We start from the raw sequence: 26354 nt of genomic DNA, 5'->3' as shown, positions 1-26354 counted from the left end.
AAAAAGAAAGAAAGAAAAGGCAAAAGCCGAAGTCCTTGCCATGACCAGCTGGCGGCACATTCTGGCCCCTGCTCTGGCACCTGTTATACCTGTTGGGTCCCTAAGCGCACCCCCCTCCCCCCGCCGCGCCCTCTCCTCCTGAGCCACCTGCGGCCTTCCACTTCCTTCCTGGCGTTGCTGCCCCTTGCGTGGGCTGCCCTGCCATGTCCTTTGGGGCTTTGCTGAAGAATCTTCTCTGGGAGTCCTCCCCTAACCAAGTAAGACTTAATCCCCCCTCCCTGACTCTTCCCTACCCCACCCCCAAGTTAATTTTCTTCTCTCTTAGCTAGCAGTTACCACTAGCAATTTATGTTTTATCTATCTTCTTTATTGTTTGGCTTTTCCACTAGACTGTTAAGTTCCACTAGGGTAGGTTTTTTTTTTAGGGGGGGGTTGTAGGCATTAACCCTAATTCTATTATCTAAATTTTTAAATATATATATAGAGAAAGAGGGAGAAAGAGTGGCGCGGGGTGGGGGCGGTAGAGGAAAGGGAGAGCGAATCTTAAGCAGGCTCCATCCAGCACGGGGCCTGACGTGGGGTCTGTCTCATGGCCCTAAGATCATGAGCTGAGCTGAGGTCAAGAGTCAGTAGCTCAGCCGACTAAGCTGCCCAGGTGCCCTACGGGTAGAGTTTTTGTTTGATCTCCAACCCTTAGATAAATTCCTGGCACAGAGAAGGTGCGCAGTAATTATTTGTTGAATAAATGGTTTCCCAACATATCAACATGAGCATATTGACTTTCTCTACCTTGGGAACATTTCCCCAGAGAACTCAGCCAGTGTAATCGGAGTGGAGTCGGCCACAGCAGGATCAAGACTGGGGAGAGCTTGGCTGGCATGGCTGCCCCAAGGCTAAGGAAAGGGCCCACATAGTCAGGAGACTGATTCCACAGATGGGGCTTGAACAGGTGAGTATGTTGAGGCTTCACCTGCTGGAGAAGGGAAGCTAGACCAGATGCTCTGGTGATGCACGGGGACTGGAGAATGTGGTATATATAGGTGTATATGGAAGGCATCAGGAGCGGGCTTGCTGGCAGGGTGGGGTGGTGGGGGGGTGAGGTCTGGGTTGGGAGGGCAGCGGAAAAAACCCTCTGGGGCACGAGTGAGCTGAGGCTGGTGAGCAGATGTGCAAACAGAGTTAGGGAGCTACTGCTAGCCTGGTGACTGGGGTCAGCTTCGGGAAAGGTGGTTACTGGGCCCACAAGGTCTGGGACCCTGCCACAACTGTGGGGATACCCCCCACCTCACCCTGATGGGTGTTAGATCCTGCAGCAAGGGCAAGAGAAAGCAAAATATGCGACCCAGGGCCACCAGAGGCCCCTTCCTACCATGTCTCTCCAGCGCTCCCTACTGAGAGGTTTAACCGTGTGCTCCTGTGAACCTCCTGACCTGCGGGAGAATTTACTTAATCCTTTTAGGATTAAGTATTGAGAAACTCAGATAGTCCGCACATGCTGTGGGGTACCAATGGAACACATTCTAAGAATCTGTGGACAAAGTCAGAAAATCTTACCCCTAAAATGTAAGATTCACATTTTGAAACTAATAAGAATCCAGCTGATACGGATAGGAGTGGCTATCTGTGGAAACCTGCGAAAATAACATACATTTAGAAGTAATGACTTCTAAAGATATTGCTGCTAAGACCAGGGCACAATCTAAATCTCAGACAGGTCTAAGTCATCTCCCTGAAAGAAGAGACAGAAATTTTAAATCCTAACAACCAGGGCTAAATGGATGGGAAGACTCAGAATTCAGAAGTCAAGGATACTTTTAAAAAGAGCATTTTAGAAGATAGGAATTTGTCACTACATCCCTAACACTTCTGGGATTCTGATTTTGCTAATACAGCCAAAAAAAATTCGCCTGACAATGGAAAAGGACAATTTATCTGGTTCTAAAGTTTTTTTTTTTTTTTAATTTATTCATGAGAGACACAGAGAGGCAGAGACATAGGCAGAGGGAGAAGCAGGCTCCCTGCAGGGAGCCCAAAGCAGGGGCTCGATCCGGGACCCTGGGGTCATGCCCTAGGCCGAAAGCTCCCAGGACCCTGGGGTCATGCCCTAGGCTGAAAGCAGACGCTCAACCACTGAGCCACCCAGGCGCCCCTGGGTTCTAAGAACATAGCTAAATCCCTTCCCAATTTTTTGCTATAATAGAGAAACTTGAAATAGTGGTCAGCAAACTTTTTCTGTGAAGGGCCAGCTGGTGAATATTTTCAGCTTTTCAGGCTATCAGGTCTCTGTCACAACTACTCAATTCAATCACATATGGTGCAAAACCAGACCACAGATAATATTAAATAAACATGTGTGGCTGTGTTCCAGGAAAACTTGATTTACAAAAACAGGATGTGGCCAGATATGGCCTGTGGGCTTTAGCTTGCTGACCTCTAGCTAACCTATTATTTGATGTCCAGATTGGTGCAGCTAACCAACTTAAGTGGAAAGGGGTGTCTTGGGAATCCTAGATACAGGGCATACCACAGAGCAGCATCTTGGGGTCTGGTCATATCGGTCAGTTTTCTGGGAACTGATCAGTTCTGGGTGAACTAACAGTTGAGTCCCTAACTTTGGAAAGTTGATTCCCAAAGAGACTTGACCTTGGGGGTCTAGCTTGAGTGGCTCCTCTGTCTCATTCATTTATCACTCTCTCAGTCTCTCTTCCTCCTTTCACAGTCTCTAAATGACAGCCCCTTATGCTAATTCATTCATTCATTCATTCATTCATTCATTCATTCATTCATGATAGACACAGAAAGAGAGAAAGAGGCAGAGGCACAGGCAGAGGGAGAAGCAGGCTCCATGCAGGGAGCCTGACGCAGAACTCGATCCTGGGACTCCAGGATCACGCCCTGGGCCAAAGGCAGGAGCTAAACCACTGAGCCACTCTGGGATCCCCCCCCTATCTTTATTATTAATAGGGTTTAAGTACATTCTACTAACCAAATAGGGCTGCTTTTTTCTAGGTTTAATAATCGGTCGACATGTAAAATATCTGAGTATAAGAGAAAATACTCAGTTTTAACAGTCCAGGTATTACCATGAAGAGTTGTCACCTGCATTAAAAACACAAAACCTTATGAAAAATTTTACTCTAGCCAGCTTGGGCTGCCAAAACTAAGCACGCCAGACTGGGAGGCTTAAACAACAGGAATTTCTCTCTCACAGCTGGACTGGAAGGCCAAGATCAAGGTGCTGGCTAACTCGGTTCCTAGGGAAGGCCTTCCTCCTGGCTTTAGGAAGGTTGCCTCCCGCGTCCTCACAAGAGAGCTCATTGGCTCTGGTCTTTCTTCCTCTTCTCATAAGGGCGCTAATCCCACCGTGGGGCCCCACCCTCATGACCTCATCTAAACCTAATTACCTCCCAGATGGCCCACCTCCAAATACTAGCCCGTGGGGGGAGAGGCATCAACGTAACCCTGCAGGGCAGGGATACAATTCAGTCCAGAGCAGATTATTTTTGTTTCTGTATGAAATTGTCATCAAAGAAACCAGGAAGGAGTTGAAAACCTAACCAGGCAGCTCCAGTGCACTGTTACCGAGCAATGCTTTCCAGGGTATAATTAATGTTCCCTAATTGTCAATGGACGCGGTTATATGATAAATTATTCATGGTAACTGACATTATATAATCCAGATGGAAGTTGGGCATTATGCATCTGCTATTTGGGGGCTGGGTCCACGTCCTGGCCTTCATGCCTCAGTCTTGTGGCTTCCCGAGCCCCTTGCTCTGGCTGATCAGCTCAGCTCCTGTTCTTCACTAGGCCCTTTTGCTTGATGACTCAGTTTGACTTATTTGCATGGATTCTGACTACTTCAGCTCCCTTTGCTGGGCTCCCAGCAGGTCCACCCACTGAAATAATAAATAAGAGTTTCTGTCCTAAGCTGACGGGTGACTGAGCTGACCTTGCCCCAGTCTCCTCCTCAAGACCTGGGTTAGGGGAACATTTTCCACTGTACATAATTTTCTCTCAAGAGACCTCAGAGTTAGAGTCAAGTCCCTTGGGCCATATTTTTCACACCACTTTTCACCTTGACTGTATCAAGATTAGTACCAATGGGTGGCGTGGGGTGGGAGAGGGAGCGGTTTAGCCCACTTAATATCTCCTTTAGCCCCTTACCCTCAGCCACTCTAAATAAACCTAAGGTTGAAGTAGAAATGGTTTATCTTGAATACTAGTCCCCTAACTCTCCCCACCTTCCAACCGGATTGCTATCTTACGCCTTCTATAGAACTTTGGAGCCACTGTTGAGCGTGTACGCACAGAAGAAAACACACACACACACACGCGCACACACACACAAGGTCATGGGATCTGGTGCCTCCGTTCCCACCCTTCCATTCTCACCAAGCCAGTGTGGAGCAAATATAGCGATCACTTCGCTAATCTGTGTCATAAAACCATTAAAGTTATTCTCCTTTCTCTAGTTTCTTCCTACGGCGGTCCAACTGGCAGTACTGACCCTGAGTTCTTAGTCCTCTGCTTTCATCATGGAATTCTCACTCCTCAGAAGCCTATTATGGCTTCCTAAAGTCAAAAGGTTATGTCTTCAGTTTGGTCTTCAAAGTCCTTCACAGTCTGGCCCCCAAATACCTTTCCAGACTTACCTATTACTCTGAAAGAACTTTCCACTGGGTAAAAGGGGTCAACTCATTATTTTTCAACCCACTTTGGGTGGCTCCTCACCTTTGGGCCTCTCTTAAAGCCCTTTCCCGCCCAACCCTGACTCAGGTCTCACGTGTCTTCTGACCCCCAACCCGGGGTCTGGTGTACACAATGCTTGCCTTTCTCTCCGCCCTCCGGCTACTCCACCAGGACGTCTCTGTGCAAATTCCCAAGCTGCTTCTGCCTTAACTCTTTACTTTGACATATTTTGAATAATTTGTTTACCTTGGATTTTATTACCTCCTTCCTTCCCTGATCTAGGGTTCACTCTCAATCCTTCCAAATGTCCACAATGGAACTTTCCAGTGACTCTTTTTAGATCCCAGTTTGGGTTACAGAAATTTTGTTAAAGAATTATTAAAACACAGCTCTCTCGGCCCTCCCTCCTGCTCCTCTCTCGTGTATCTTCCAACACATCCAGAAAGTCCCTAACAGAAGGCCCACACACCCAGGAACCCCGCTGGCTCTCCCGGTTTTTCTACCAACTTGCCCTTGGCTCCTACTCTTTGCTCTGGCCTGCTCTCCTCCCTGCGGGGCTGGGTCCCTCACTGCAGTCGGGGTTCTGTGCAAATGTCACTCAGGGGCGCCTGCCCCAACACTACCTTAAGTTAAAATAACCCCTTTCCGTCACTAGCTATCCTCTTCATTCTCCTTTATTTTTCCTTAGGGTGCTTACCACTATCGACGTATTACACACGCGTTTGCCGATTTTCTACCTTGTCCACGAGGGCAAGAACTTTTCGTCTGCTTTTTGTCACCGTTAGATCTGTGCCTGGCACAGACTAGGTATTTAATAATTATTTAAATCAATGAACAGGTGGGCTTTTCTGTAGTTTGCGTAGAAATTAAAAAAAAAAAAATCCTGCTACTGGTGTTTGTTCCTAGTTTGGCAACACAACAGTCCTTGTCACTGTGGGGATGTCTGCAAAGGGGTTGGACTTCTCCCAAGTAGACGTAGCAAGCGTGGTATTAGATGGCAGGGATTAGACCAGAATGGCTTTGCTCCAGGGCAGAGCGGTACCCAGCCCTGGAGAAGTGGCCTCCTCCACTTACCCACAGGGAAGATCCTATCTCGCAGGGCACTTAAAGCTCTAAAATAGTTTCCTTTTTCATGCAGATGACTCTAATTGCTCCTGAAGCACTTAATACCTGAAGAAATGTTAGTTCATTTCTATTGTAGCCTAAAGTAGCCAATCTCTCACCTTGGGTTGCTTTGTTTTTATTCTCTTGATTAAGTTGATTTTGACCAATAACAGTACGGTAGGCCAAAGATTTTTATCTGATCAAAACAGCATAAGAGACTATTATGATGGCAGCTCAGAGTCCTATAGTCTTGAATGTTACAATGAATCCAGGTAAAGGAAATCCTAAATTTATGTATTTTTTAAAAAGGAAATTTAAAAATCAGTACTTTTAAACTTTATTTTATTTTTTAAAAAAGATTTTATTTGGGAGCCCTGGTGGGGGCTCAGCGGGTGAGTGCCTGCCTTCGGCTCAGGGCGTGATCCTGGAGTCCTGGGATCGAATCCCACATCGGGCTCCCTGCATGGAGCCTGCTTCTCCCTCTATGTCTCTGCCTCTCTGTGTCTCTCGTGAATAAATAAATAAAGTCTTTAAAAAAATAAATAGATTTTATTTATTTATTTGAGAAAGAGAGCATGAGCAGGGGAGAGGGACAGAGGGAGAAGCTGACTCCCCGCTGAGCAGAGAGCCCAACATTGGGCTCAATCTCAGGACCCTAAGATCATGATCTAAGCCACCCAGGCACCCCTAAGTTTTTATTTTTAACGAGATTTTTAAAAAGTTCATCAGACACCCATGTGAGATTCTTTCAGTATTACTTTGAACTTTTCAAAGTACATAGTGTAAACAAAAGTTACCTTACTGAGGGGTGCCTGGGTGGCTCAGCAGTTGAGCTGGGATTCTTAGTTTCAGCTCAGGCCATGATCTCTGGGTGTGGGGTCAAGCTCCACGTTGGGGTCCATGCTTGGTGGGGAGTCTGCTTGAGATTCTCTCCCTCTTTGTCCCTCCCCCTGCTCACATGTACTCTTTCTTTTCTCAAACAGATAAATCTCTTTTTAAAACAAAAGCCTTATCTATTTTCAACTGAAAAAATGGCCCATCAACATCTTTATTTTTCCTAAATAGTCTCACAAAAAAATTTATCCTATTAGCCTAAAGAGAAATCTGCACAAAGCAGTATGCTATTTTTTTTTTTTTTTTTTTAGCAGTATGCTATTTTAATCATCCTTTTTCTCTTAAAAGGTGGTGAGTGACCTCTGGAGGCAATTGGAAAAAGTACCTGCCACTTTCAGAACTGAAGAAGGAGGGAGAATTAGAAAGTAGTAGATCCTTCCATTTAGTGGTTTTTGGTTTTTTGCAAGTTTAATCAGGGTGAAATAAAACATTAAACTTTAAAATTAGTTTACTGATTTTAATTCACTTAAGTAATATTTATTAAGTATATACTTCAATGCCTGCAGGGGAGATACACAAAACTTTGAGCTTACAATCTACTAGAAAACTAAAGCTAAGCGCTAAGATATTTATAATACAAGCTAGAATGTGTAAGAAAATTGAGGAGTGGCATAACTATCCAGGAATTCAGATTTTTGGCTAGGATGATCGGAGAAAGTCTACTACATTCAACAAACATTTACTGAAGACCCATGTGTGCCAGGCACTATGCTAAGGGACAAATTAGATACAGTGCCTTCCCTTCAGACACTGAGTAGTAGGGAAGACGACACATAAATAGGAACATTCTGTATGAAGTAGGTGGACTCTTAGAATTACACACTAAGGAGCCGAACTAAAACAGCCTCGAGACAGAGAGGAGAGGAGGGTCAGGAAAGGCTTGTTAGAGGAAGTAACACCTAAGCGGATTCTTTTTTTTTTTTAAGGTTTCATTTATTTATTTAGAGACAGAGCACAAGCCTAGGGAGGGACAGAAGGGGAGACGAGGGGGAACATCTCCACCTCTGGTCTCCACGTGGGGCTCGATCCCAAGATCCTGAGGTCATAACCCGAGCCAAAACCAACCGTGCCACCCAGGTGCCCCTTGCCTAAGTCGATTCTTAAAGATAGAAGAGTTCTGGTCCAGCTTTGGCATCATAAGCCTACTCTCGTCCATCTCTCCCACTAACAACTAAAAACTCATGACAAAATTCAGGTAACAACTGCCCGAGGGCTCTGAAAAGTAAAACACTGTGAAGGGGAGGCCTTGGAAAAGAAACCTGGAAGAGGATGGGCTTCCTGGCCTATTTTCCTCTTTTTTTCTTGCAGTTTTGTCCTGAGAGGTCTCATGTGAGGACGGCTGGGTAGCTGCACGGGTAGCTAACACTGTGATAGAAACCCTGTCCCTCCATCCAGGGAACTGAGGAAAGGGTCCTCTGTGAGTTGGGAAGTGAGTAGGGACGAGGGAGAGGACAGGGTACAGAAGGCGATTCCTAATTTTGTGTGGGAACCACTGTAAATCTTCGATTCTCTGCTGAGTCGCCCTTGTCTGCAAGACACCCAACGCAGCACAGCAAAGGCCCTGACAGCTAGCCGTCGAACACTGTGGGCCAAAGCTCAGACTTGCCCGAGTGGCACCTGTTCGGGACGGACCCAGAGCAACAGAGCAGAGGCTGGGAAAGCTGAACTGAGATAGAAAACATCACCCACGGAAGGTGATACGTGTACTGTGAACTCAGCCAGGTTGATTGCCTGCTTAAACAAACATACATTCTCCAGAGGAGGATTTTAACAGGATCCAGAGTCAGCACAACATCAATGGTTACACGGTCCGGGATGCAAAAGAAAATGACTTGCGATAGAAGGAACCCTGTTTGTTTGTTTGTTTGTTTATTTGATATCTTTTTTTAAGATTATATTTATTCATGATAGACATAGAGAGAGAGAGGCAGAGACACAGGCAGAGGGAGAAGCAGGCTCCATGCCGGGAGCCTGACGTGGGACTCGATCCCAGGACTCCAGGATCACGCCCTGGGCCAAAGGCAGGCGCTAAACCACTGAGCCACCCAGGGATCCCCAGGAACCCTGTATAAAATGAAGTCTGGAGGCCAGCAGGGGGGCTCTCAGGCCCTGCCACTCGTGGTCAGTTGCAGACCAACATCAGAAAACATACCTTGCTGGGGGCAAGCTGGTTACTACTTCTGATTAAGACCTTACAATATCCCAGCAGGAAGGCAGAGAGGTTTTCCTCCTCCTCTGGCAACAGCCCAGCCAGTGAGAGTATTACAACTCAGGCACTGAAAAGCTACTGTACTCTGAATTCCCAGTTTCCTCCCTGTTACAAACACTGGTTTGTAACAGTTCTCTCAACTTCCCGTTTTCCTCTATAAAAGATAAGTCTTCTCCTTTGTTCTCCAGACTTGCTAATGGTTTTCCCACAGCTTCTTGTCCCAGACTGCAATTCTCTGCTATTCCCAAATAAATTCATTTTTTGCTGGTAAAATAACTGGCTGTTTTATTTCTCATTTACTTATTTTTTAAAGATTTTATTTATTCATGAGAGACACAGAGACATAGGCAGAGGGAGGAGAAGTAGGCCCCCTGCAGTGAGCCCTATGATCTGGGGACTCTGGGGTCACACCCTGAGCTGAAGGCAGATGCTCAACCGTGGAGCCTCCCAGGTGTCCCTGGCTGTTTTATTTTTAAGGTTAACACCTGTCATACAAAGAACCAGGAAAATGTGGCCAAATCCTGAGGGAAAAGGCAATCACTGTAACAACCCTGAGATAACACAGGTGTTGGAATGTTCAGACTAAGACGCTAAAGCAGTTATGATGTATGGGGGGGGGGGAGATAAACACGCATGAAATAAATGTAAAGAAAGACACTTTCAGCAGAGGAACAAAGTATGAAAAAGAACCAAGTGGAAATTTTGAACTGAAAAGTACAGTGTCTGAAAGAAACAAGTTCACTGGATAGGTGTAATAGCACAATGGAGATGATGAAAGAAAGCGGCAGTGAACTTGAAGATAGATTAGTCAACAGAAATGATGTAAGCTGAAGAGCAGAATGGGATAAAAAGCCTGGAAAAAACCAGGACCCAGGAGCATCAGGGATTTGTGCAACAATTATCAAAAGGTCTAACATACAAGTCACTGGAGTCCCAGAAAGGTGAAAGAGGTTGAGGAAAATTATGTGAAAAAATAATGGCTAAAAACTTCCCAAATTTGGTGAAAGATGTATATTTACGGATTCCAGGATCTTGGTGAACTCTGGCACTTAAATTCAAAGAAAACCATGCCTAGATGTCTCTAAACCAAACTATATAAAGAGCATGGATTGAATGCAGAATCCAGGGTAGCCGGACGACACTGGAATAACACATCTGACTGTGGAAACTAAGGGACCGTGAATCAGAAGCCTATAGCCAGTGAAAATATTCTCGGTAATGAAGGTGAAATAAAGACATTCTGAGATGAAGGAAAACTCAGAAAGCTATTGTCAACAGAACCAGTGTTAAAAAAAAAAAAAAAAAAAAAAAGTGCTGGGAATGAAGGGAAAGGATACCAGAGGAAGACCTGGATGTTTAGGAATGAAGGAAGAGCAACAGAGAATTTAACTATCTGGGTTAATATAAAAATCCTTATTTTTTCTCTTAAATTCTTTAAAATATGTATGATTATTGAGAAGATAGGCAGGAATAAGGCAGGTGCTCTTAGGGGAGACTAAGCTACTGTCACAAAGATTCAGTGATTTAAGCAACAAGGTTTGGGGGCACCTGGGTGGCTCAGTAGGTTAAACACACGACTCTAGATTTTGGCTCAGGTCATGGTCTCAGTTGTGAGATCGAGCCCCACATCGGCTCCATACTCATCAGGGAGTCTGCTTGAGGCTCTCACTCTCTCCCCCTCCCCAACTCTCTAAAAATAAATAAATAAATCTTTTAAAAAAATAGGTCTTATTTTCAATTTTTTAATTTAAATTTAATTACCATATAATGTATTATTGGTTTTATTTTTTCCTCTTCCCCTATGACCTTCTGTTTTGTTTCTTAAATTCCACATATGGGTGAGATCATATGATGATTGCCTTTCTCTGATTGCCTTATTTCCGCTTAGCATTAATACCCTCTAGCTCCATCCAGGTTGAAAAAAAACAACAGGTTTTTTAACAGTCAGAGGGAAGAATTCTCTCTGGGCTTTCTGCTCACATTCTATTGGCATCCGTAACTGCAAATTCAGCTGGGAAATGTAGCGGAGCTGGGGTAGTCATGCTCTGGGTTAGAACTTAAGCACTTAGGAAGAAAGGGCAAATGGATTTTGATGGATAGCTAGCAGCCTCTCCCACAGCAGGTGAAAGACAAAGGAGGCATTTTGGATCCAGGGGACGATGCGATCACAGGTAATGAAGCGAGAAACCACACGTAAGGGACTAATAGCAATTCTGATGTTGTTGGAATGTGAACAAAGAGATAGAGCTAGAGTGGTGGGTGGGAGCAAATGAAGTCGGATTATATTCTGGAAAGGTTTTATGCAGCAGATTTTCATTTCAGGGAGCTACTCAGGGGTGAAAGGTGGGAGAACAGAAGACTGGGGGGGGAACCAATTAGGAGCTAGGGGAATAGTTTTGGTGAGAGGTGAAAAAGTTTTATTTTTTAAAGATTTATTTATTTATTCATGAGAGACATAGAGAGAGAGGCAGAGACACAAGGAAGAGGGAGAAGCAGGGAGCCCGATGTGGGACTCGATCCTGGATTCTGGGACCAGGCCCCGAGCCGAAGGAAGACGCCCATCTATCTGCTTGTCCCAAAAAAGTTTTAAATGTAGGCTGTGATAAGGGCGCCTGGGTGGCTCAGTCAGTTAAGCATCTGCCTTCAGCTCAGGTCATGATTCCAGGGTCCTGGGGTCGAGTCCCAAGTCAGGCTCCCTCCTTGGCGGGGAGCCCGCTGCTCCCTCTGCCTGCTGCTCCCCCTGCTGGTGTGCGTTCTCTCTCTCTCTCTCTCTCTCTCTCTCAAATAAATAAAATCTTTAAAGTAGGCTGTGATAATAGCATAGAGGCTGGGTTTTAGAAATACCTACAGAGATAAAATGGTCAGAACTTGGTGAGGAGAGAGAAAGAAAGAAGCATCAAGGCAGGATCTCCCATTCCTTACAAAGATGACAGGTGGGTGGTCATGTCAGCGTGGAGTATTTGCCCAGAACGCAGAGCAGGGGCAAATTTATTTAGGGGGGGGGGGAGGAGTTTGGTTTTAGGTGATAAAGATGAAACACTGTGAAGCTTGAGTTCCTACAGAATATTTTTGCTTGTATGAAATCTCAGTGAGCCAGTCTGAAGACAGAACTCCTCCATGGAGGAGGCACCCGAAATCCTTTGTAATTCGGACCTAACCCACCTTTCACATAACCTGCTATGCTCTTTAATACAGACGCCTGCAGTTTCAGCCACATCAGTCTCTTCTCAAAGCGGCCTTCCGTGACCCTGACGTCTAAAGCAGGTTCTCCTACCGCACAGCATCTGTGCTTGGAGGTAAACTGGGAAGGGCTTCATGATCCAGTGGTGGGGGCTGGAGAGCCGGCTGGGCTGGAAGGGTCTGTAGTCCGGGAGCCTAAGTGGGGAGAGGTAGTCGGGTGCAGAAGAACATTTCCAACGGGTAATAAAACAAACATCTACACGTCTGGAGGCCGCGATCTGGTCAAAGAGCAGAAAGGCAACGGAGAGCTGGAATCGGATCAGGAGGACCAGGCCTGCCGTCCCCGCTGGCGCACCTGCAGCCCAGGCCCCTGGAAATCCGTGTCCCGCTGCGCTGGGCGACAAACCGCGGCGTGGTTTGCTGGGCCGGGGCCGGGGCCGGGGCCGGGGCCGGGGCCGGAGCCTGCAACCGCCCTGGGCTGAGCTCCGGCCGCCCCCCGCCCCGTCCGCCTGCCCCGGGCAAGCCGCTGCTCAGCCCGACTTAACCGTCCGGCCGCCCGCGGAGCCAGCGCACCTGCAGGGCTGCCTCGGGGTTCCCGGGGACGCCTCCGCACGCGGCCGACAGCTGGCGAGCATCTCCAGGGCGCGGATGAGGACCGCACGCCTGGACGCTGTCCCGGGGCTCAGCCCTCGGGCGGGCTCTGCCCTGCGGAGGCACTAACCCGCCTTCCCCTCAGTACCGGGGCGCGGCCGCGTCTTACCTCACCGTCCCCGCGCCCCGGGCTGCAGCTGCCGCTCCCTCCGCCGCGGGGCGCCCGCTCGCCCGGCCTCCGTGGGCTCCGCCGCGCGTGTCACGGGGCCGCCGGGGCGCCCCGTCCGGTCTCCCAGGCAACCACATAAACTTCCGGTTTGGGAGCGAGCGGCCGCGGCGGGCGGGAGGCCGCACTTCCGCCACGTGACCCGCGCGGCCCCCGGGCGTGCTGACAGGCGGGCGTCGCGAGTTCGGAAGTCCGGCTTCCGGGGGGCGGGGCCTGGAGGGGCGGGGCTGGGGCTCGGCAGCCGGTCCCCGAGGCGCCGATGGGCCGCCGCGCGGGAGGGGCGGGGCCGACGTGTGGGGCGGGGCCTCAGGGGCGGGGGGGCGGGGCCAGGGCTCGGCGGCCGGTTCCCGAGGCGCCGCCGGGCCTGGAGGGGCGGGGCCTCCGGGCCTGGAGGGGCGGGGCTCGGCGGCGGGTCCCCGAGGCGCGGCGGGGCGGGCGCCTGAGCGCTTCTCCGCAGCCGCCGAGCTGGAGCTGGAGCTGGAGCTGGACGTGCGCGGGGCCGGGGCGCCGGCTGCCGGGCAGCGGCTCCTCCAGGCCGAGGCCGCGGCGGAGAATGAGGCTGCGGCGGCGGCGGCGGCGGCGGCGGCGGGCTCCCGGCGGGGCCGCGGGGCCGGGCGCAGGCTGCGCTGGCTCATCACCGCGGTGCTGTGCGCCGCCTTCCTGGGGCTGGTGAGCGCGGGGGCCCGAGGCTGCGGGGCCGGGGCGGGAGGTTCGCGGCTCGCTTCCGCCGCCCGCCGGCTGGTGACCTTGGGCGCGGTCGTCGGCGCCGGCCTTCGGGGCCGAATCTGCAGAACGGGCACAGCCCCGCCGCCGGAGCGCTGCTGAGTGCGAAGTTGGTTTTTCCCTGAGATCTGGGCAGCTCCCGGGGTGGGGGGTCGGGTGTGGAGCCCCTGCCCCTGCCCCTGCCCCTGCCCCTCCAGCCACGCAGATGCCAAGTTACCACCCAAAGCTGCTTCCCTGGGATTTGCTCTTCCTTGTCTGGCCAGATTGAGCCGACTCCTTGTGTTTGCAGATGGAGGAAACAGGCCCCGAGAGGGAAAAGGACTTTTCTGCACCACGCAGCCGGCTTCCGTGCAGGAGCCAGGAGTAAGCGCTCGTTCTGCCCGCAGCCGTGCAGACAGACCTTTAGGTCCCCCGCGTCTTCCTTGGAGCAAACTGCAGGGCTACAAGCCCCTTCTTCTTCTTTTTTTTTTAGATTTTATTTATTTATTCATGAGACACAAAGGGAGGCAGAGACAGAGGCAGAAGCAGGCCCCACGCAGGGAGCCCGACGTGGGACTCGATCCCGGGTCTCCAGGGTCACGCCCTGGGCCAAAGGCGGGCGCTCAACCGCTGAGCCCCCCAGGGATCCCTAGAAACGCCTTCTGACACCCCCGTGGCTGCCCCACGACTCCCTTATTTCTGGAGGTCTCCCTGTCATTCCCGGCCTGATGAATGGGGATCTTGGGGATTCACTAGGGTGAGTCCTCTGAGGACAATCATCCCTGGTCACTCAGTGTCTTTCTTTTGAACCACAAACGGATTCTTGGAGGATTTTGATGATTTGAAAAAAGAAAAATCGTTGCAGGGCACTTGTGCCAGGTCCTGTTTTTGGGTGCTTTGCAGGCAGGAAGTGATTGGATTGCAGATGCAGCTCAGCCTCCCCTCCCCATACCAAGTGCTTGCTCAGCTCTCAGTTTGGGACTGCTCGGGCTTGGGCAGGACGCACACCCAAGTGTTTCAAGCAGAGCAGTCCAATTAGAAGGAATTCTTTTTTTTTTTTTTTTTAAGATTTTATTTATTTGACAGCTAGTGAGTGAGCGTGCACACACAGGCAGAGTGGCAGAGGAGTAGAGAGCCTGACACTGGGCTGGATCCCAGGACCCCGGGATCACCACCTGAGCCCAAGACCAACTCAACCAGCTGAGCCACCCAGATGCCAGTAGGATAAATTATTCTTGAAGCATAGACCCATTAGAAACATTAAAAAAATTATTTATCTATTCATGAGAGACACAGAGAGGCAGAGACAGGCAAAGAGAGAAGCAGGCTCCATGCAAGGAGCTCGATGCAGGACTCGATCCCAGGACCCCAGGGTCACACCCTGGGCTGAAGGCAGCCACTCAGCCACTGATCCACCCAGGCATCCTAAAACTTTTTTTTTTAAGTGTCCAACAAATATTCTCTCATGGCTTGGGGTTTGCTTTGAAGAAAAATCTAGATTTAGAAATGTTTAAATTGTCTGTCTCCTGTGTATTTTGTGTGTATCAGAGGAAGGATACTGTGCAACCCAGAAATACTGCCGTTTTTGACAACATCAAAAACCAGGAATAATATTTTAAGCTGCCACATAGGCAGATGTTATTTTACTGATTGTAAATAAAAGATTTTGTCTTTTTAAATTCTAGGGAATGAGTGTTGCTATACTGGGACCGACTTTTCAAGATTTGGCAACAAACGTGAACCGCAACATTAGCAGTCTTTCTCTGATTTTTGTGGGCCGTGCTTTTGGATTTTTGAGTGGCTCTGTGATTGGTGGAATTCTTCTTGACAATATGAATCATTTTCTACTTTTGGGTGAGTAAAGACCAATTTTAGCTTTTTATGACTTTCAAGGAATTTACAATTTGTTTTTAAGTATGAAATATGTTGTGTTTGACAACTCAAATGGGTAGTGTTTGCCAGGCATTCTCAGTGGAAATCAGGTCTCCTTGGTACCTGTTTTCATCTTAGCAGTTATAGGGAATCTGTGCTGGGCCACTCTGGAAATTTAGATTAGCCCTAGAATGTGTCACTATCTTTAGCCTTCCTGGCTCTCAGTGAAGTTTACGTGCCACCCCTAGGATCACATACTAGTTGTCCAAAGAACTCTGCCTGTCAGGGTTTAGGGCTGATCTGCTGGAGCCACCATAGGTCAGAAGTGAATTCCTTGAACTTGCCCCGGCTAGACCCTGGACTGAGAATGAAGTGGGAAGTACTGGGGGCAAAGTGACATAGGCTAAATTTTTGTCTCGGATGCCGCATATTAATGATGCTTCCAGACCTCTCTACCTCACCCTTGAATTAGATGGCAAAGCTTTTAACTTGCTCTTTTTTTTTTTTTTTTTAAGATTTTGTTTATTTATTCATGAGAGACACAGAGAAAGGCAGAGACACAGGCAGAGGGAGAAGCAGGCTCCATGCAGGGAGCCCGATGTGGGACCCGATCCTGGGACCCCTGGGCTGAAGGCAGGCACTAAACTGCTAAGCCACCCAGGGATCCCTAACTTGCTCTTTTTTGAATAAATAGACATGTTGAAAGAAAATCTGGATTAATGTCATAAAACTGCTTTGGAAGTAAGGAGAATAATTTACTGTTGTTGATGAGTAAATGAATAATCGCTCAGATTTCCCAGGTGGGTTGAGAACATACAGATCTCTTGTATTTTCCTTTCCTACTCTCAAGCTAAATTGCTTAATACATTTCTCCTACAAACTATTGTAACTGCATTTTATTTTTCTCCTAATTTTTAATTTATTTTTTATTTATTTTTTTATTTTTTTTCTCCTAATTTTTTAATCTCATATCTAAACGTCTCTTTTGGGATCCCTGGGTGGCACAGCGGTTTGGCGCCTGCCTTTGGCCCAGGGCGCAATCCTGGAGACCCGGGATCGAATCCCACGTCGGGCTCTCGGTGCATGGAGCCTGCTTCTCCCTCTGCCTGTGTCTCTGCCTCTCTCTCTATCTCTCTGTGACTATCATAAATAAATAAAAATTAAAAAAAAAATTAAAAAAATAAAAAATAAAAATAAAAAATTTTTTAAAAAAGATTTATTTACTTATTCATGAGAGACACAGACAGAGATAGAGGCAGAGACACAAGCAGAGGGAGAAGCAGGCTCCATGCAGGGAGCCTGATGCGGGACTCGTCGATCCCGGATCCCAGGATCATGACCTGAGCCAAAGGCAGGCGCTCAACCGCTGAGCCACCCAGGCCTCCCTTAACATCTCTTTTAAAAATATGAAATATTTGGGATCCCTGGGTGGCGCAGCAGTTTGGCGCCTGCCTTTGGCCCAAGGCGTGATCCTGGAGACCCAGGATCGAATCCCACATCGGGCTCCCGGTGCATGGAGCCTGCTTTTCCCTCTGCCTGTGTCTCTGCCTCTCTCTCTCTCTGTGTGTGACTATCATAAATAAATAAAAATTTTTTAAAAAATAAAAATAAAATAAAAATTATGAAATATTTAAATAAATAATTTTTGCATTATCTGCTTTGCTATAAAGCTTTGCCTTGTAGGATGTGGTTTGATTATCAGCAATGCTGGAAATGTACTCATGTTAGGATAACTTATATTTTATGGTCCATAAAGATTAGGAAAGCTTGCAAAGGAAATAACCGTTTGTAGATGCTGAACCTCTCATTCACTTATTGTTACTCAATTGTAATTTGACCTGCTTTGCATTTATGGGAGGGTTTATGATGTTGACTTGATTCACAACTTTTTGTGTGAATATTGTTTTTTATAGCTGACTTTTACCTTTCTTCTCAGGAATGTCAATGTTGGCTACCACAGTTGGTCTTTATCTTGTTCCATTTTGTAAGACAGCGGTGTTATTGATCATCATGATGTCCGTCTTTGGCGTTTCAATTGGCATTCTGGATACAGGTCAGTGAGCCCTTCAGTGTCATCTCTGGGAATAGAGACTTTCTACTAGAAAAAGAGCAGGTGACATCAACTTGTCATTTGCAGTGTGAAATGACACCGACCTACTGAATAGCTCATGGGTTCACCCAGTCAGAACCACCCTCTGGCAACTCTTCTTCTTGCCAAGTAGGGTGCCTGCTTTTGAGCTGCCAACCATGGAGTGAATTTAAAGAATTTTGTTCAGTGAGAGATTATTGATTTACAGTATCCAAACAGGAAAGGGTCTCCCATGTGGGTAATTACGGTACAGGTGAGTGGGCTTCCATTTTGGGATAGAACTTTATCAGTGTAGTATGGGAGGAATTGATGGGTTAATAGGTTAAACCAGCTTTGGAACCGGATTTGGCTGAGGAATCCTAGAAGCAGCTATCCAATTTGAAAAGCACTCTGCCTTTTGAACTAAGAGAAACCTGTGCAGTATATTATTTTCCTTCTCTTTTTTTTTTTCCCCCTCTCTCAAAAGCTCCTGCCTTCCTGCAGGAAATCCCCTCCATGAGTATTGGTATCTTGTAAAACCTACTAAATAACATACTTGGCATTTGTGTACCCCTGAAACCCAGGTCTTTTCTTCCCCTGCTTTACTGTTACCTGATAGGTTGGGGATATTTTATACTTTAGGGTTAGTTTGGTTGTGAAATTATGGGGTACAATTGTATGTTTATTTGCAAATATGTTTTTTTTTTTTTTTTTTAAAAAGAGAGAGAGAGAAAACACAACATTTGATGCTTCTTGCCTTTTACTTTTGTTTCCTGTAATGGGCCCAGCAGAATTCAGGTTTTTGAACCTATGTTTTGCATCTACAAGATAGATAATTTTCCTCAACTGGTAATTTGGCCATTATCTGATGATAATATATATTGAAGATGTTTACAAACAAATAAATATCCACCTCTTTCCCACTCCCCGCCCCCCTCGCACCCCACCCCCACTCCCACCCCCGCCAGCCACAAAACCGTCTTATAAAAAAAAAGCCTTGGGCCAACCAAGGCTGGCTCTAGGAGGTAGTGGTTTACTAGCTTGCAGAATCCATTTGTGACGATGTGATGTTACGATGCTTAGAATTCTCCGGTGGAATTCCTTGATCATAAAATTGACTGAGTTGCAACATTTGATGACGGAGAATATCTTAGTCCTTGTGCCACAAAAAATATACTAATCCTCTTTCTGATAGTAATGAACTGTTTTTTGTTGAGTTACTATGATTAAATCATTTTTCTCATCTTTCGTTGGTAGGTGGTAACGTCCTAATCTTGGCTATTTGGGGGGACAAAGGAGCCCCACACATGCAGGCCTTACACTTCAGTTTTGCCTTGGGTGCCTTTTTGGCTCCACTGCTGGCTAAATTGGCCCTGGGCACGACGACGGTGTCTGCTGCAAACCACACGGAGGCTGACTCTAACCACTCGGCTCTCAACCAGTCATCTGAAGCGGACTCAGAATCTCTCTTCAGAGTACCTGACAATATGAATTTGCTGTGGGCGTACGCTATTATCGGTACTTACATTTTTGTAGTTTCTCTCTTTTTTTTCGCTCTGCTTTTTAAGAAAAGCTCAAGGCAGGAGAAGGCCAAAGCCTCCGCTCAGAGGTCTCGAAGAGCCAAATACCACAATGCCCTTCTTTGTCTCCTTTTTCTGTTCTTCTTTTTCTACGTTGGAGCCGAGGTAACGTACGGTTCTTACGTTTTCTCGTTTGCGACCACCCATGCTGGCATGAGAGAAAGTGAAGCGGCGCTGTTGAACTCCGTCTTCTGGGGCACCTTTGCAGCCTGCAGGGGCCTGGCAATCCTTTTCGCTACATGCTTACAACCTGGAACCATGATCGTGTTGAGCAACACCGGCAGCCTGGCATCATCCTTACTGCTGGTGCTTTTCGACAAGAGCCCAGTTTGCCTCTGGATAGCGACTTCGGTGTACGGGGCCTCGATGGCGACCACGTTTCCTAGTGGTGTTTCTTGGATTGAGCAGTACACGACCATCCGTGGGAAATCCGCCGCATTTTTTGTCGTTGGTGCTGCCTTGGGAGAAATGGCTATCCCTGCGGTAATTGGACTTCTTCAGGGGCAGTACCCTGATTTGCCTGTAGTCCTGTACACCATTTTGGGGGCCTCGATAGCCACTGCTGTTTTATTTCCCGTGCTCTATAAGTTAGCCACCTCCCCTCTCAATCAACAGCGAAAAGAACACAGAAAAAGCGAGGACCAGAAAGCTTTGCTGTCTAGTTCTGAGCTAAATGACTACGAGGAAGAGAATGAAGAAGAAGATGCAGAGAAATGGAATGAAATGGATTTTGAAGTGATTGAAATGAATGACACAATGAGAAATTCTGTAATAGAGACATCTAGAAATGTCCTGACAAAGCCCGTAGCTGAAATCTCCAGTCAGTCCCACTCCAGGGCAATGGTGTTCGAGTCCTCTCCAGCTAACAGTGGCAAGTCCCCTGTAAGTCACCTTGCAAGAAACCAGTGTAAAAGGGACTGACGCCGAGAGAAGATGGATTATTTACTGACCTCCTTGAATAACGTCTGGTTCTAAAGAAGCCAGTTAAAGCAGAGCATTAGCAGATTTTCAACATGCTCTGGGGATCAAAATTCCTAGGTCAGAGTATAGCAGATGCTACAAAGTTTTGCAAGGTTCTGCAATTCCCAGAGTTTTCCATAAAGAATGAATGGCCTTGGTCTCGTACAGCAGGGTCTTGTGAGGCTAGTGTTTGGCATGTGGCTGATGAGGTAATGTGTTAGGATCTCCACCCCTCAGCACGCAGAGAAGGTGTTGTTGAGAAGCTGGGCGCCGTTCTCATAGCATGAAACCCTCTAGTAGTTGAGCCGAGTAGCTGAACAAATGATCAGTCATCGGCATTCTATCAGGGAAGTTGAGGAATGTTGTTTCATAAAAAGAACAACTTTGAAAACGGACAGTTTTATTCATTGCTTTGCCCTCGCTGTAGCGTTGCACCAGAGAATGCTCACGCCTCATTTGATTTCTGATTTCTGTGAAGAGAACACAGAGCGGGACCCCAGAGACCTGGCTGCAAACCTTGACTGCTGCTTACTAGTTTTCCGGCCCTGCACTCGGTCACTTTACTTGAGTAGGGCCTTGTTTATCTGTCTCCTGATCTGTGATTTTATCAGTGAAAGTGAGATCATTTTCAAACTAGGAATCCTTAAGTTTTAAAGTTTGTGCAAGAAAAAAAAAAGTTTGTGCAAGATGTCAGAAATTCACATGTGCCATCCATTCTTCATTTCAAATGAGAAGTGAAACAAAATTGATCGTTTTAAGAATACTACTGGTTATGAATCTATGCCCGTTTCAGAGACTCCGTGTTTAATGACTATCTGCAAAACACATTTTTCAGTATTGTGTTTCATCAGTTCTAAGATGCACCCTTTTCTACCTTTTTTCCACAACTTTAACATCTCTGAAATCAGAATATGTCTTAAAGTCAGTAGTCACTTAACATCGTGACGAAATTGAATCGACAGTTTATCCGTATACATATCCAAAGCAATGTTGCATGTTACAATCAGTGTCTTACAGTAATTCATTCAATTAGGAGATTTTACTATTTTTACAGATATTTTAAAAAGAAAAGTTATTTTTATATGCTGATTTTCTCGATGTTCAAATGGGATTTGGAGATGCAATGTTCCGACTTTACAGGCTGTTTCAGAGTTACTAGGTTAGTAATAGGGTGAGTAATTGGTAACGGAGTCTGAGTCTGAGCCTTGCTCTTCCAGGACTTGCTCCTCATTGCGTCCGGCTGGCAATCACATTGTAAGCGCTGTGAACTAGGCTGCAGTTTAATTTACAAAGAGGCACAGCCTTTTGCAGTGTTTGGATTATTTGTATCACCCACGCAGGGTTCTTCTGGAGTTTGAAATAACCCGGGAGACCAAATAATGATTAGAAAGGGGCTTGGTGGCTAGGAGTCAGGGATCGCAAAGGGTACTTCGTATGAGTGTGGCAAAGCTGGTGTGAGCTCTCTTTTGTTTGTTTGTTTGTTTGTTTTTTAAAGATTGTATTTATTTATTAGAGAGAGAGTGAGAATAAGAGAGATCACAAAGGGAGAGGAAGAGGCAGAAGCCGACTCACCGCTGAGCAGGGAGCCTGATGTGGGGCTTGATCCCAGGACCCTGAGGTCATGACCTGAATCAAAGGCAGAGGCTCAACTAACTGAGCCACCCAGGCACCCCGTGAGCTCTCTTTTGATAAAGCACTGATGGCAGCTTTTGTTTACTTCTCTTTACCACGTTTTATGGTGAAGAACATTTGATTTCTACCTGTTTGCATTCTTTGCCTTCTCTTATTTATCTAATTTCTACAAGTTTGCGTTTGTTTTTTCTTGAGTGAAATACAGTATCTTTTTTGACCACTGCCCATCCACCTTCTATACCACAATATGGGTTTGTATATAATCTAGCAATTTTAGAGAGGGCTGTTGGAGAAATTAACAGTAAAAATTCTATTCTTGCTCTTTTTTGTACTTTGCTTTTCTCTTAGCTAGACCTTGGAGACCACCTGTGTTCCATATATGCTTTTTCTCAGGTTGTTGGAAGTTAGGCAGTAGATGCTATTCTGCAGCTGGGAGGCTTGCTAGAACAGGGATTCAATCTGCAGCATCTACATTTAAGGGGTAGAAGATGTGGCTCAGGGAGAGAAGGACGATTATAAGAACATGGCCGGAAATTTGGAAATCCTCACTGGAAAATCCACTGGAGTTCCACAAACCAAAATGTGAATGGCCATATGAGATTACAGGCATTGTTAAAGTTTGATGATGTATTTCCATATTGGAAGGATAAGACTTAGTACAATTCCAAGAATTAGCATTCATTCTAATAATCAGTTCTTAGGTAGGTGTCTGCTGATGCACAAGTAGCCAATACTGAAGTATTGCTGAATAACAGATTTATCAGTTTACAACAACAGACATTTTTAAGTAGGCTCCATGCCCAGTGCGGAGTCCAGCATGGGGCTTGAACTCACAGCCATGAGATCGAGACCTGAGCTGAGATCGAGAGTTGGTTGCCTAACTGACCAAACCACCCGGGCACCCCAACAACAGACATTTTTTATCTCACAGTTTCTTGGGTCAGGAATTTGGGCATGACTTCCCTAGGTCCTCTGCTCAGGGTCTTATGAGACTGCAGTCAAGCTGTTGGATAGAGCTGTGCTCTTTTTTGGAGCTTTGGGTTCTCTTCCAGGACCCTGTATGTGGTTGTTGACAGTATTCAGTTCCTTGCTGTGGTTAGGCTGAGGTCCCTGTTTTTTGTCTGGCTGTGAACTGTCACCAGTTGGTTGACAGTTCACCATTCCTAGAACCAACCATCTAGGGCCATGCAGCCCTCTGCAGACCTCTCACAACATGGCAGCCTATTTCTTCAAAGCCAGCAGGGGAATCTCTCACCTGGGTCTGTTAAGCTGGAGCCTTCTATAACATAATATAATCCCAGGAGTGGCGTCCCATCACCTTTGCCATATAATCTTGGGTAGAAGCAAGTCACGGTTCTACCCAAATACAAGGGGAGAGGCTAGTACAGAGATGTGACTCATTCGGGACCCCCTAGAGTGAGTTTGCTGCAGTCTTGGTACCTGAAAAACTGAGGTTCAAGAGAACTAAAAAGTTTGAGCTGGGACAAGAAGCCCTCAGCAGTCATCACGAGTGATTACAGATGCCAAACTGAGTGAGCTAGTGTGGGCGCGGAAGGCTCCCCGTATGGCAGGCCCACCAACCTGATAGAGGAGACTCTGTGGGGCAATAGATGGGTTCACTCAGAGTTAGGCACTTTTTCCCCTTGACATTTTATGTTCTTTCCCACTGTGCTTTTAACTTGTTCAGATGCAGCTTTCTGTGAGGGAAATAGGTACATTTCACTTGAGTTGTATTTTCATAGTAAAGTCCAAGAACGCTTTTGAGAGCGTCTTTTGGTTACTCTTATTTTTTAAAGAGAAATGCTTTTTTAAAAATCAGTTTTTAGGGATCCCTGGGTGGCGCTGGGATCCCTGGGTGGCGCAGCGGTTTGGCACCTGCCTTTGGCCCAGGGCACGATCCTGGAGACCCAGGATCAAATCCCACATCGGGCTCCCGGTGCATGGAGCCTGCTTCTCCCTCTGCCTATGTCTCTGCCTCTCTCTCTCTCTCTGTGACTATCATAAATAAATAAAAATTAAAAAAAAAAAAAAATCAGTTTTTATCATAAAAGTAGTGAAGATGTTAAAAAAAAAAGTCATGCTGGAAGATTAGGGAAGTACATAAAAATGAAAGGGACAGGTATAAAAATTTATACCGAGTTTTTTGTTTTTTTTTTTTTAATTTTTTTTATTATTTATTTATGATAGTCATACAGAGAGAGAGAGAGAGGCAGAGACATAGGCAGAGGGAGAAGCAGGCTCCATGCACTGGGAGCCTGATGTGGGATTCGATCCCGGGTCTCCAGGATCGCGCCCTGGGCCAAAGGCAGGCACCAAACCGCTGCGCCACCCAGGGATCCCTATACCGAGTTTTTATTTACTTTTTAAAGTAAGCTCTATGCCCAGTGTAGGGCTCGAACTCACGACCCAAGATCAGTAGTTGTCTGCTCTAACAACTGAATCAGCCAGGTGCCCTTGTATAAGTAATTTATAATTCTAAACACCTAGAAAATTTCTTAACATTTCTCATCAGCATAATTTCCGGGGTAAAGGGATAAAAAAAAAACCTCCCCCCTACCAGATAAAGTTGCAGAAACAACTTGAATTTTTGTGTCCAGATTGCATTGACACTGTAGCCGATGGACTGGTTATTAATTTGAAGAATTGTAATTTATTTAAAAACACACACACAACAAGCCTAATTGATCACTGTAGCAACACACTCCTGAAGACTGTGTGAGCCCGGGATTACATGTAAAGTGAGTTCGTTTCAGGTAGAACCATTAAATAATGAGGATAGCTGTCTCATAACCAGAACTTTTGGTTTACCATAGCAGTGTATCACTCCTGCCACTTAAAAGTTCTTTGTTGTTTGTTTGTTTGTTTTTAAGATTTTGTTTATTCATGAGAGATACAGAGAGAGGCAGAGACATTGGCAGAAAGAGAAACAGGCTCCATGCAAGGAGCCTGATGCGGGACTTGATCCCAGGACCCTGGGGTCACGACCCGAGCCAAAGGCAGATGCTCCACCACTGAGCCACCCAGGGGCCCCGAGCTTAAAGTGCTTGATGGCAGTAGCCATGTCCCTCAGGGATACCCTGTATCTGTGTTTGTTACGTGCCGCTTGTTTCGTTCATAGTGCTGTGAATGTGTTTGCATATGGGAACTCACAGATACTACATGTGTTTCATGTTCTCCTACACTGGGGGGGTGCAGTGGGGGTAAAGGTAGTCGAGAAGAGATACAAAAAAGTTTATGATTCCAAGTTTGTTAGAAATGGCTCTTTTTTAATTGAAATTGTTATTGCGATTATTATAGATTTACGTGCAATTGTGCGTAGGGTTTCTTTTGTTTTCTTTTCTTTCTTTCTTTCTTTTTTTTTTTTTACAAATTTGCTGAGCGAGGGCTACTTGCTCAATCTGGAGGGTAGAGAACTAGACTAATGCTTCTCATAGTTTAATGTGCATTTGAATTGCTTGTTAAAATACAGATTCTAATTGAATAGCACCTGGGGTAGGCGCTGGGATTCCATATGTCTAACGAGCTCTTATGGATGGGGAGCTGTTGCCCTGTGGACTGACCACATTTCAGGTAGCAGGATTCACTTTTTGAGAGGGTCAAATTCTTTGCTACTTCTGGGAATTCAGTTTGTTTTGTTTTTGCTTTTCTTAATCTGACCTTAAATCTGTAGGAGTCTGTAGTTCCCATGCACCCCCTTCTCTCTCTTGCACACAAACTCTAGGACTCTATTCTGAATTCTCTTCAATCCTCTCCACTTACTGCATTGACTGTTGAATATTTATTTCTTATGTCTGTTGAATGCCTCCTATTTGGCAGTCTCTGTGAGAGGTGCTATGTGTACATTGGTGGAAAGGTCAGAAGGTTCCTGCCTCCATGGAACATACCCTCTATAGAAATACCGTCCAGTAGAATTTCCCACAGTGATGGGAATATTTTGTATCTGCACCGCCAGGTAGCCACTGGCCACATGTGGTGAATTGACTCCTTGAAATATGGCTAGTAAGACACAGAAAATGAAAATTTTTTAAAGATTATTTATTTATTCATAGAGACACACACACACACACACACACACACACAGAAAGAGAGAGAGAGCAGGCACCATGCAGAGAGCCTGCCATGGGACTCGATCCAGGGTCTCCAGGATCACGCCCTGGGCTGCAGGCGGCACTAAACCGCTGCGCCACCGGGGCTGCCCAGAAAATGAATTTTTTAATTTAAATAGCTACCTTAGCTGATGGCTGCTATATTGGATAACACAGGTCTTTTTTTTTTTAAGATTTTATTTATTTATTCACGAGAGAGAGGTAGGGACACACAGGGAGAAGCAGGCTCCACGCAAGGGGCCCGATGTGGGACTCTATCCGGGACTCCGGGGTCACGTCCTGAGCCAGAGGCAGATGTGCAACCACTGAGCCACCCAGGCATGCCTGGATAACACAGGTCTAGTGGGGGATACAAGATATCAAACAAGTAATCACACAAGGTGTTTCCAGGAAGTCTTTATTTTGTTATATTAGAAATTTACAAGTATCTGGGGTCAGAAAGGTTGTTAGATGCCTTCTCAAATGGCCTGATATAAATTATCACGGGACCTAAGGAAAGGCTGGTTTTACTGGGTCCTAATGGTAGACAGTGGTGTTTAGT

General features: G+C 46.4%; 1 protein-coding gene and 2 long non-coding RNA genes across 4 annotated transcripts in view; 2 read left to right on the top strand and 1 right to left on the bottom strand.

Annotated features, from left to right (window-relative positions):
• Nucleotides 1–12959, bottom strand: part of LOC121472068 — a 31111-nt gene extending 18152 nt beyond the window's left edge. Inside the window, exons 1-2 of one of the 2 annotated variants that reach the window (XR_005982770.1) lie at nucleotides 12837–12959; nucleotides 12059–12271 (exon numbers count right to left, since the gene is read on the bottom strand). This is a non-coding gene — a long non-coding RNA (uncharacterized LOC121472068). Of the gene's footprint in view, nucleotides 1–12058; nucleotides 12355–12836 lie in introns of both variants that reach the window. The other variant, XR_005982773.1, reaches the window with a different exon arrangement.
• Nucleotides 149–8599, top strand: LOC121472077. Its single transcript, XR_005982774.1, has 3 exons — nucleotides 149–257; nucleotides 809–949; nucleotides 6976–8599. It is a non-coding gene; the product is annotated as an uncharacterized LOC121472077 (long non-coding RNA).
• Nucleotides 12960–13152: 193 nt separating the features above from the next.
• MFSD4B (major facilitator superfamily domain containing 4B) lies at nucleotides 13153–23544 on the top strand. The gene is given in 6 exon segments (XM_041747143.1): nucleotides 13153–13156; nucleotides 13246–13562; nucleotides 15281–15449; nucleotides 17404–17520; nucleotides 18793–20006; nucleotides 20008–23544. Coding segments are annotated over 6 exon segments (1878 nt in total). The 3' UTR covers nucleotides 20065–23544.
• Nucleotides 23545–26354: the final 2810 nt, after the last annotated feature.

Source organism: Vulpes lagopus, chromosome 1 (assembly GCF_018345385.1).
Source record: "Vulpes lagopus strain Blue_001 chromosome 1, ASM1834538v1, whole genome shotgun sequence".
Lineage (NCBI taxonomy): Eukaryota > Metazoa > Chordata > Mammalia > Carnivora > Canidae > Vulpes > Vulpes lagopus.
This window is presented reverse-complemented; position numbering and strand designations above follow the sequence as displayed.